Source organism: Gavialis gangeticus, unplaced genomic scaffold, assembly GCF_001723915.1.
Source record: "Gavialis gangeticus isolate Ggan-Ray unplaced genomic scaffold, GavGan_comp1, whole genome shotgun sequence".
Lineage (NCBI taxonomy): Eukaryota > Metazoa > Chordata > Crocodylia > Gavialidae > Gavialis > Gavialis gangeticus.
In genome coordinates, this window is record NW_017729032.1 from 143,045,224 (window position 1) to 143,057,353 (window position 12,130).

Below are 12,130 nucleotides of genomic sequence, written 5' to 3' on the forward strand. Positions count from 1 at the left end.
GCCCTCTGGCCACTGCTGCTGCATGCGCTCAGTAGCTTGGGCACAATGAGTGGGGACTGAGGGAGGCAGGACACTGCGTGGGTTGCTCCAGCCCTGTTTCTCTCTGAGTCTAGAGGCAGGCGTTCACCGAGGCAGACGCGCCCCTCAGCGTCTGCCCCAGAGTCAAACAGCCTGCCCCTAGTTTGTACGTGTACCGGCCGCGCGCACCAAGCCCACCGCGCGCCGGGGGAGGCGGGGCTAGCTCTGCGCCCCGCCCCCGGGCCCTGGAACCGCCCGGAACCATTCTCCTAGGGCCGCAAGTTCCGGGGGAAGGGGCGCGGCGACACACGGTAACGCCAGCGCGGGGCAAGCGTTGGCGCGGGGCACGCGGCGTGGGACACGGCCGCTGCCGCTGAGCTGAGCTGAGCTGGGGCTGGGCGGACGCCGTTACCCTGCGTGTATCCCCCTCCCCTCTCGCGAGACCTCGCGCTCCCCTGCGGCGCGCGCGGGAGGATGAACCTGGAGCATCTGCGGCGGCGCGTGCGGCAGTACATCGACCAGGTGCGCGCTGGTGGGCGGGGTACCTGGCGCTGGGCATGTGCTGTGCTGGGTGCTGCAGCCCGGGGTGGGGCGCGGAAATCCCCCCATGCTGCTCCCTATGTTAGGTGGTTTTTAAGCCTCGAGATGCAAATCTGGACGGCTCTCGCGGACAGGGCAGCTAGGGATGGGGATGGGGACACCGCTGCTCCAGCTGGGACCTGAGGCTGGAGGGGCTGGCCCCTTCGCTTGTGGTCAGCCCTCTGATTTGCTCCTTTTAGGGATCGTGGGCACAGGCCCACCAAGAAAATAAATAACCTGCCCTTAAACAAGTGGGGACTGAGGAAGGAACCATGAATTTCTTGGGACAAACAAAACCAGGAACAGGGAAGGGAGTGAGGTCACAGGGTCAAAATAAGGGATCCAGAAGGAGATGCTGGCCAGCACCCACTAGCCCCTGAAGGAGTTGAGGGAGCTTGTGGACTAGGGTTGGGGATATCATTTAAAAATGTGTCCATTTAATCTCTTCTAATGATATCGCTTAAATGATTAACTGATAGCACAGCAGCTGGGTCAGGGCTGCTGCTAGGAGCTGCTTCCCCAGGGCCTTTGTTGGTGGGAGGGAGGGCGAGGGGGAGATGGAGGTGGTGGGGGGCTCCCCTGGGCCTGTGAGGTGGGAGGAAGAGGTGGTGGGCAGCAGCAGAAGGCAAGCACTGGGAAGGAGCAGCTAACTGCTTAATGTGGTTCCCAAACTTTGACAGATTGAGCACCACCAATTTAAACTGATACAACTAAGTGCCACCAGCAAATTTATAAAATAAAAAATAAATCTGTTAATGTGTACCACTGACAGGTTGTCTGGGGACTACTGGTGGTACACAAATGCCACAGATTGGGAACCTCCTAATTGAGTCATTAGGCCATCCCTTGTTTTCCTCTTAGGTTACGGGTACTAGTCCCCCCCTTGTCCCTCCTTCTTCCTTTCTTGCTCCTTCCTGCCTGCCTTGCTGTTTTCCTGTTCTAGAGACACTGCGCTGCTTCCCTTACATTAACTGGTAATGTGTTACTGGTATAAATATACTTACTGTTTAAACATTTAACATTTCACATCCCTACTGTGGAAATGGAGAGTGAAACTTTGCTCAGAGAGGTGAGTGGAGGAGTTACAGGACAACAGCCTCATTCACCCAGGTTTCTTCCAGCCAGAGGCTTCTTCCTGGGTTTATATGTGGCCAGCTTGGTAAGAGCCAGGAGGAGGTTGATTAGGAGGTTCCAGGGCTTAATGAGGCCACATATGGGATGGGGAGCACATAACAGTAAAGGTGTGGGGGGGAAGTGCAGCCAGACCTCAACAGTAGGTTCAGGAAGAAGCAGAAGAGAGGCTGCAACCTGGCGCACTTAAGGTAGGCATGTGCCAGTTGGGGACAGCCATGTCACCATGTTTCGTAGAAATCGGAGAGAAGCAAGGCTAGAAGGGACCTCCAGAGACCATCTAGCATGACCCCCTGCCTGAGGCAGGATCATCCCCATCTGAGCTATCCCACAGAAACTGTAATTGAACCTCTTTGTAAGATTACTGTCCATATTTCGGGTTAGCAAGGGATTTTGCCCCACGCCCAGATTAGTACAGATTAGGAGTGGTGGGGGGGTTGTCTTCCTCTTTAATTGGCATGCAGCTCTCTCCCTGGGATCTCTTGAGCATATGTTAACAGCCAGTTACAGCAGCTGGATGTTGGTGGTTGTTGTGGTCCCCCTGCTTTGCCTGTGGTTGGTATGGGGGTTGTGTTTTGTGTTGTGTCAGGGTTGACTAGAGATAAGACAGTGGATTTGGATAGGGATGATCCTGCCTCAGGCAAGGGGTTAGACTAGATGGCCTGCGGAGGTCCCTTCTGGACCTGCTTCTGTATGGGTATTTATACACGTACATTTTTGTGATCCAATGCGCCAGAGATGCGTTGCATTGCTCTGCATGAAACTGAGGTGCACTGCACTGCACTGCATGCAGTTGTATAAGTGGTGAAATGCATGTCAGCGTGCAGAAAATGGCAGCGGTGCCATTTTGAACTAAAATACGTCAGCGTGCCACTCCCAGTGCCACCTGCCGGCCTGCCTGGCACAGCCCCAGCTCTTCCTGGCGTGTGGGTGGAGGTGGGGGGTTGAAACGGGTGTGCAGGGTTGACAGCAGCACTGGGAGCAGTGCTACGGCAATGCTACAGCAAAATCTGGTGTAGCTGCAGCCCTCTCCCAGTGCCACTGCTGGCCACCCTGAACCCAGCCCCCACTGAGAAGAGCCCAGCTCAGCCCGCAGCTGCCGCTTGCCTGCCCTGACCCATGCAGATCCAGGGGCACCCTCCCCCTCATCATTTCCCCCACCCCAGTGAGCTGCGGCTCTGTTCCACGTGCTGCCTCACCCTGGCTGGGTAGTGTCTGCACCTGCCCCCTCCCTCCTTCACTGAGGGGTACCTTGATCTGCCTCCACCCCCCACTCCCCTTCCCTCCCCACTCCCCTTCCATTACAACGAACTTACCAGCTGCATGCAGCTGTATCGGAAATCAGATCGGTATTGGCCAATATGCCTCCTTAAATATCGGCTATTGGTATTGGCTCCCAAAATCTCTGTCGGTGTACCCCTAATTCTGTGAGCCCCTTTGTTGGGTGCTGCCATGGCCAGGTGGAGCTGCCCCATGCATCTCCTCTACAGCGAGACTGAGGAGCAGCTGTGACCCGAACCTGTGCTCTTCTCACAGCCCTTCCCTGTCTGGCCCATGCACTCCTTCCAGAACAGGCACACCAGGCTGGTGGGACTGCCCCACACCCCTCTATTTCCAAGCAAAGCATCCAGGGTCAGCCCAGGAAGGGTTGTGGCAAGAGCATGCACCCTGGCCACAGCCCTTGGCTCTGCCCACTGAGGGAGATTAGGCTGGGTGGGAGCAGCCCAGTGTACTGTCTGACCAGAGAAGCTAGGTATGGGGGCACTCATGGCAGGTACAACCACCCTCCTTTTTCACCCCCATCCCCAGGGGCACGGGGGAGTTTTGCCCAGAGCATCAAATTCCTTAGGCTTCAGCTCCTGCCTGCTTTAGGCTTATCACATACCGCATACTCCTGCCTGCATTATGGTTATCATCCTGGTTGAGAACCACTAAGTTAAGCTGAAGCAGCACAACACTGGTTCTCAACTATAGGAGGGGGACGTGAAATTAAGAAAAAAATTGGAGGGGTCACCTGACTATAAAAGGTTGAGGACCACTCTAAATGGTGAGAGCCTGAGGCAGGCAGGCAGCATGGATAATAACTGTCTGAACTTAAAGGGTTTGGTGGTGTTAAAAGCAATAAAAACAGCAACCTTTTAGTGGGATGTAATGGTAGGTGGTGCTACAGAGAAATGACTACACTTCCTGTTTATACAGTGCTCTTCTAGTTTCATAATGCCCTTTTAGGCTTTATTTATGCAGGTTTCATACTGTTGCTTTTTATCCCAGAAGAAACAGCAAACCACATGTACTGCACAAAAGCTTGAGCGGAGGAAATGTTTTGGTCAAAGATACATGACCCTTTGATCAAAAAGAAAATAAAAAATACAGTGACAGCAACAAAAGCTATTTTTACCACAATCTGAAAGATTTCCATTTGTTACAAATAGTATTTTAGTCAACTGCAAGATGTTATATAAATACTTTTAGATCTTCTGTGTCCCTTATTCCTAAGATTCAAGGCTCCTTCTTTCAGCCTTGGGTAAATTGCAGGTGTTTGGGAAGTGCATAATTTGGCCTTTGTAAACATGTTAGCGGCTGTGAATTATTTGGTCATCAGTTAATTTACATAAAAAATACAAAAACTAGCCTTCATAGCCATTTGTGAAGATTTTGGTGGTGATGTAGTTACTGTTGGTAATTGTAGAATATCCCAAATATATTTTAAACTAATCTAAACACTTTTAACATTCTTCTACAGCAACAGTATCAAAGTGCCCTATTTTGGGCAGACAAAGTTGCTTCACTATCTCATGGTAAGTAATCCTTTTTATGTCAGATTTCATATAATTTAAAATCTTAACTTCATTCAGACTTCTTCCTATTTATTTTTTTTTCAGGGACTTGTATATTTGTAGGCTTTTTTATGTAATGCTCTTCTGTGAATTTCTTTATAATTCTACCTATTCAACTAGTGCATCAATGATTCCAGCTCAAAAATCAAGTGAATATAATCCATTCTTCATTCATGTATAACCCTTTTGCCAGGTACTGGGCAGCAGTAACAAGATCTGGGTTCAAATTTAGGGGTAAAGATAAGTTTTTTAAATTTAGCTCAATCCCCCACCCAGAAACATGGGAAAATAAATGTTAACGAGGTGTTCTAATGTGAACAGGCTTCCTCCCTCACAAGCAAATGTTAAATTAAACTAGGGTTTATTACAAGGGCGAGAAGGGGAGCAAATGGGCATCTTAACCAAAACCATAACTACTATAATAGTAACTAAAACTCTACAGAGGTCACAGTTACCAGCAAACCAATTCAGGGAGCTCCCACCTAGTCTAGGCAGATGGGAAGGGAGACTCCCCTAAGGGTGCCATCCAGGGCCTCTACCAGCTATGGCAGCAAAAATAGCAATTGCTTGGTAGGAAGGTTCGCACCAGAAACCTTGCTGCTCTTCCCTGCCAGGGGTTGCTGCTCTGCTCTTGGGGCTTTACCACATATACCAGCCAAAATAGCAAGTACTCAGAAGGAAGACCTGCATTGGATTTACTGCCACGCTGATGCTGGGGATGGTGCTAGGGTGCAAGGCTGGGGTCCACTGCTCTGGCCACTGGGGTGCATTGGCAGAGATTGCTGCTAGGGTGTGCTGTGCTGACTGCTGCCTCCAGGGGTTACTGCTGCTCCACATCACTGGGGTGGCTACTGCTAGTCCCCTTCAAGTTATGCAAACCCAAGTACTTCTCAGCCTTGACCTTCAGTTTTAACTACAGTGAATGTCAGGCTTCCACTATAAGGTCCTGTGAACAGAAACACTTTTACTTTGAGGAGCTGGTGAACCACAAGGCTGTCCCAGGAATGACTCCTGTCTGGATGTCTTCTTTCCTTACACACACAACTTTGTACTAAAACTGAAGGCCACTCCACTGGAGATCTCTGTACAGCTAACAGTGTGGTTTGACCTTTGTATAGCTTAGTATTAACAATGGTTCTGTGCCTACAAACTTCATACATCTGGAAGGGAGGGCTGGTGGACACGATCTGATCCACCTGGCCTTTACTGGTGCACACTTTTACCTACCCTCAGACAGTATAAACTAAGCCCACAAGCAGTGAAAACAGGCATGAATAGCCCACAAAACCATTATGCAAATGAGGCTATACAGACACAGAATACACAAAGTTACCATTATAGAACATAAACATAATCAAACATGCAGAACATAAGAAGGATTACACATTTGATTCCTGACCTGAAAATATAATACTTAACTTACAGTGCTCAATCTTTTTAGCCAATCTTTTTGAAGTACTTCTTCGCTTTTCTGAATTTTGCAGGACCCCAGCTTAGAATTGCTGATTAAGAACCTAAATTCAGCTAGGATTTAATTGATCTGGCTGGTATTAGTTAAGAGTGGTGGGGGGCAGGGCCTAACCCTCCTGTGCTCTGCTATTTGCACCGTCTGCCTCCTCCCTGCTCCCCACCATCTGTACCTGAGCAGGCAAGGGAAGCGCTTGCTGCTGTGACTGATCCTGTAGTGTCTCACACACCAGCAACTATTGCTGCAGCCACACCCACTGAACTCTGGATTTTGTGAGGGTGAAGGGCAAGAGCTGGGCTACTAATCACATCTCTGTCTACATGTCTGCCAGCCTGCTAGAGCATGCTGGTGGGGTGTGTGGGAGGGCAGCAGTGATGGCAGTCCTCAAAGAAGCTGCTGTAGGCACCATTGGGTAGTTGCAGGGGGAGGAAGGAAACATAGTGCAGGACTGGGAAAGAGAGCATTAACTGCCTTGCACACTGGCCAGACAGCATAGGACCCATAAGCAGGGGTGGGCAATTTTATGGGCCCAGGGGCAACATAAGGAGTTTTGATGAGTTGTCATGGGCTGGGTGGAGGAAGGAGCAGAGGGCATGTACAGCAGAGCTCACCCAGGGCCAAACCCTGCCCTCTCCCACCTGTACCTGCCAGGCTGTTCCTACTGCAGCTGCAGCTGCCTGGGTGCTGCTTAGCTCCTTTTCCTGTTCTGTTGCGCTGTTCCAGGCTGGGAGGAAGCTTTAGCCAGGCAGCTTCTTCCCTAGCTCCTGTCTGCCTTTCACCCACTCGGCTGCCTGTGCCAGACTAGTGGAGTGGGTGGAAGGAAGCTGAGAGATGGAGCACTGCAGCCAAGAGCCCTTCAAAAAGTCCAGCAAAGTTGCCTCAAAGAAGTCCTTCCAAATCAATATGATTGCTATTTACAATATAAATACATTATGTAACTATATTACTTATCTATAATTGATTGAATACAAAATCCTGGGTTATTTTTGATGAAAATAGGGTATTGGGCCTTGGTTTAGGAACCAATCCCCCATTTATAATGTTGTTTCCTATGGGAAAATCAGTTCCGAGTTATGTTTTGACTTCAGATGTGGTTTTCAGGAGCTAACTGTGTCGTAAGTCCAAGGACTGCCTATAATAATGTGTTTTATCCATTCCCTTTTCAGTGTAAAATTGTTTCCTACAGTGGCTCCCTAGCGCTTAGTCTGTTTTACATATATAGAACCAGCATTGCTATATCTTCTTTATTTTGAAGAATAGTAAAGTGGTGACAATTCTGAATACTCTCCCAGTATATCATGACTTAACACAGGTTGCGTGTCACCCAGATTAATTGGATCTTTTTTCCAAATATTTCTTTTCAGTTCTTTATCTGTATCTATCTTAAAATGACTTCATATAAATCTGATCTTGCAGAAGCTTGAATTACTGATGGTACATACAGTGTAACATATATATAAGTTTTTAAAGGATCTGAGCCTACTAATATACATCTATAACTTGGAAAAAATTGTTTTATTTAACAAGCACTTGATTCCACAAAAGCTTTAAGTGGGGGGAAGGGAAGAAGGAATAGATGACACCTGTGTTTTCTTCTCTGGCCTCATTCAGGGACAGGATCTACTTATAACAGTTGTGCATGCTGTTTTTCTTCTCTTCATTAATTATACTCCCGTTCTATTATGATACGCAAACTGATGGTAGATTGTGTACATTCTTGCTTGACAATTATTGCTTTTGCTGGAGTCCTGGAGGGTGAACTTCAATCTTTTCTTATTTCAGACATGTACCCTAGGGTGCATTTTTAATTATCATGAAGTGAAGGTTTAATTATTAATTTCTAATTCTAGAGATGATTAGTATAAGGAAAAATAGGGTAATAACTTTTTCTAATGACCTGAAAATATAGTTCTGATATTAGAAGAAAGTGGTTTAGAATTGTGTTTAATGTACTATAATATATTATGTATAATAATATAAATCTTATATTTTTGTAAAGAGGAACCTCAGGACATTTATTGGCTGGCCCAGTGTCTTTACTTGACAGCACAATATCATAGGGCAGCACATGCCCTGCGATCACGCAAGTTGGATAAGGCAAGTAATTTCAGGCAAGAAGTATTACTTCTGTTTTAAAACAAAACATCTGCTAAGCAGTTGATCTGTGCTAAATATACTATAGGGTTTTTTTTTGCCCCCCTTAGATCTTATGGTCTAAAGAAGAGTGGCCAACCTGCAGCATGGGTGCCACAGGTGACACGGACAACCTCTGTGGTGCACAGCAGATTGGGAGGGGACAGGTAGCACAGTGCCAGATAGGGTAAGGAACAGAAAACAGTATCAGATCAGACAGGGAGCACAGGGCAGAAATCAGAATGCAGAACAGCATAGCAGGTAAGGGAAAGGTATCAAACTAGCACTTGAAGAGGGTGCAGGTATAATTTGTGGCACACCTGCCAAAAGGCCTGGCTCCCACTGGTCTAAAGGGAAAATAACTGCATTGTATTGCATTATGCAGTCTGTAAAAACAAATATAGCCACTTGCTCATGTAGCCACAATGCAAAGAGTAGGACCAACTAAAGTCAGAGAGAATTCTAAAGAGGAATGGGGAGGGACAAATATGAGGAAAGCAAGGAGTTTGTTAAAGGATGTGCTATTCTGTTTCTCCCACTTTGCTAGCGATAGTTATGGAGGCCTGGAAAGGAGAAAGTATTTCTGGAATAAGAGCACTTAAATAATATTGAATAGCATCACAGGCTGGGTCTGATCATTAATAACTATGGTAAGGGAGGTTCTGCTGAGATAGTGAAAGGCTAACCAGACTGCAAGATGCAAAGGAAAGAGAGCAGACTAAATCCAGTAGCTGGCTTAAACAGCATGCTGTATGACTATAAAGTCAAAAGAGAGAAAGGAAATACTGTGAGATATAAAAGCATGTTGCAGTAACATAAAATGGGGATGAAAAAATAAAGAGGCTGTGTTGTCAGACCAACTGCTGCCATGTCGCCAGAAGAGCAGACAGTGAGGCTGCCCTGCCCATGTATCACTACCACCCAGGCGCCACGTTGCATCTTTGGTATGTTGATATAGAAAGGGGAAAAAGAGTGCCTAATGTGTGCAAAGAGGAATGGAGGGGGAGAAGTTCAAACCAAGGAGATAGAATGATGGCTTGAGAAATCTGGAGTCAAAGATTTAAGTAAATGATACAAAGGTAGTACCATCTTTAGGTAGATTTTTAGTTAGAAAACGGGTGTTTTCTACAGTAGTAGCTTTTTGCTGTTGAATATTTGGGACTTTTGTTTGCAGCTTCTTTAAGTTTAATATAATTTACACTTCTGTTTCTCTCTCAGTTATATGAAGCATGTCGATACCTTGCAGCAAGATGTCATGTAAGTACATATTTTAGTTAATATTAGAAACAAATCAAACTAAACAAAACTTACAATGTAAGTGTGCATCTTGCACATCAGAAGGTTGTAGACTAGAGGAGGGATATGTATTGGTCTAAATCTGAGGTTTGCAACAATTCACTGAAGCTGTAGGTTCATATTCTCTGATGCTAGTCTTGTTTTGTCATTGTTTTAAGCTAGATTTTTTTTTTTTGGAACCATATTGTTTGGGTCTTTTGAATGAGACCAGAAAATACCAACACCTCTTTGTTCAGCCCAAATGCTAAAAGTGCTGTGAGTATGGAGTTTGGTTGTTACCCATGCATCAGAATTTCCTTAGTCTACAAGGTTGTTTGTGAGGATGTGTCCCAAAGACGGTTTTGTTTTATTGGTGCCATAAATACAAAAGTGTTGCATTTGTATTTATATATGTAGAAGAATGAGTAAAGTAAAATTGAGTAGTATGTATTTCAGTAGGGTTTTGTATCATGTGTTGCAATTTGTTGTTTATTTCAAGATAAATATCTTTAGACTTTTATAATCAGAGGGTGTTGAACTATATGATAAATGCCTATGAATTTCCAGTTTCTGATGTAATTTAATTGTTTGGTTGTACAATATAGAAATATTTAATAAACTACTAGTCTTACTAGTAATTATTTTTTAATAAACTACTACTACTACTAGTGGGTTGCATCTGCACGAGATATTTACTGTGGAGCTGCCTAATTAGCTTTGCAGTAAACATCTCAGTGTCTATAGGTGCAGCCCTATTAAACTTCAGTAAACTAATAAACTCCGCAGTAGGGTAGTATTTGTAAATGCAAGTACTACCCTACTTCAGAGTTTTTTAATGCACAGCAGTGCGTGTGTAGATGCTGACTTGGCCAGCTGGGGCACAAGAGTGCTTCTGTGTGAGGGCTACCTGCTGCAACATGTTGAGCCAGGCAGGAGCAGCCCCAGGCTGACAGGCTGACCCCCAGAGGCCCCTGTCAGCCAAGGCTGCTCCAACCCAACTCAGTGTGCTGTGGTCCTGAGCGCATGTTCAGCCAGCATGCCCAGGAGCAATACACTCCAGTGTGGTAAGTGTTGGAGTTCATTGCTGTGCCTTAATTGCACATGCAGACAAGCATATGGACTACTAGATTATGTTGATAAATTAATCCACAACCAAAATAAAAGGTCTAAATACAAATAGTGTCCTAGGTTACTAAAAGCATTTATGCTTTTCTTATGATGATATATTTATTTGTGCTTTAATTTAATTTCTAAATGCTTAAAACCTAATCCTTTTTTTTTCCTGTAGTATGCTGCAAAAGAGCATCAACAGGCTCTTGATATTCTTGACATGGAAGAGCCAATCAACAAAAGACTATTTGAGAAATATATGAAAGATGAAAGTGGGCTCAAAGACTCCAGCAGTGATTGGGAGGTGTCACAATCCTCTGTAAGTATCATTTTCTAAATTATCTTATTTTAATTGTTGGAAAAAATATTTAAGTAGTGCAGGTATTTATCAAAGTACTGGGGCTGCAATCAGCTTCACTTGTGTTTCCTCAGAAATCTGATTCTGAAATTGGGGAGTATTATTATTAGTTGCCTTGGTTATTGCCTCTGTGGAATAATTATCTTGGCCAGCCAGTAGTAGCAGTCCCATGCAAATGCTTCCTTAGAATTATTAGCTGAAGATTTAAAGTCTAGGCTTGCTGAGTTGTGACTTGAGATTTGACAACATAGGTTCACTTGCACTGCAGGCTCAGAAAGCAGCAGTCCTCTGCCCATCAAATATTTTAATGAGGTATTACTTTAATTACTTAAGTACTGCTTTCAAGGGGCCATTCCTCATCTACTTGAAAGGTAGGAAGTGTATTTAAAGTATAGCAGTTATTCTTGCTTGATTCCATATTTAGACAGACTTGGGCTCTAATCAGAGTTAAAGGTACAAAACAATTTTATTTATAATAATACTGTTTTATTAACTCCATAAGTTTCTGAAACATGTACGATTTGCTATACAATAAAAAATGTGATTGGTCCTTACCCAAAACATTTTTTTAAATATTTGAACCAATTCTTAATCTCTCTTTTTTTCCCTCATCCTGATTTGGGTATTCTGTTTCATATGCCTAAACTCATACTCCTACCCCCATCCAAACACAAGGAGCTGAATTGTGCTTATTTACACTTAAGCACTCTCCTACAACCACAGAGTCATTCTGGGATATCTTATAGTTGTGAAAGAAGACATTAAGCCAGTGGTTTCTTCAATCTTCATAGGCCCTTGTTTGAAATACTGACTACCTACTTTTTTCAAGCGTATACTTTACTAGTTCTCATTTTTAGAAGCCTGCTATAGTCTTTATATTGGTTTAGCTTATGAATAACTTTTTTTTTATTTCAAGGTAGTACTAGAAAATCAAATTGCATCATGTAAAATGCTTTTTACTTTTCAGGGAGTCCATTTGCTTTGTGCTCAAAACCCAATTGCAAACATTGATTCAGTCTCTGACCTCCAGCCCTGCTTTTCCACCAGATTAAGAGCTCTATATGCCTTTTGCGAGGGAAGATCTATGATGCTTTGGATAATAGAACCCTAGCAACCTACAGCTACAAAGAGGCATTGAAGCTTGATGTTTACTGCTTTGAAGCATTTGACCTTTTAACATCACACCACATGTTAACAGCACAAGAAGGTTTGGAGAACAAT

At 44.8% G+C, this 12,130-nt stretch overlaps 1 protein-coding gene across 1 annotated transcript in view; it reads left to right on the forward strand.

The window, feature by feature from the left end:
* The first annotated feature begins 348 nt into the window (after nucleotides 1-348).
* CDC16 (cell division cycle 16) overlaps nucleotides 349-12,130 on the forward strand; it is a 37,688-nt gene continuing 25,906 nt past the window's right edge. Inside the window, exons 1-6 of the mRNA XM_019525210.1 lie at nucleotides 349-540; nucleotides 4,472-4,526; nucleotides 8,033-8,130; nucleotides 9,385-9,423; nucleotides 10,730-10,870; nucleotides 11,957-12,116. Coding sequence (XP_019380755.1) covers nucleotides 493-540; nucleotides 4,472-4,526; nucleotides 8,033-8,130; nucleotides 9,385-9,423; nucleotides 10,730-10,870; nucleotides 11,957-12,116 — 541 coding nt within the window. The 5' untranslated portion in view covers nucleotides 349-492. The remainder of the gene's footprint in view (nucleotides 541-4,471; nucleotides 4,527-8,032; nucleotides 8,131-9,384; nucleotides 9,424-10,729; nucleotides 10,871-11,956; nucleotides 12,117-12,130) is intronic.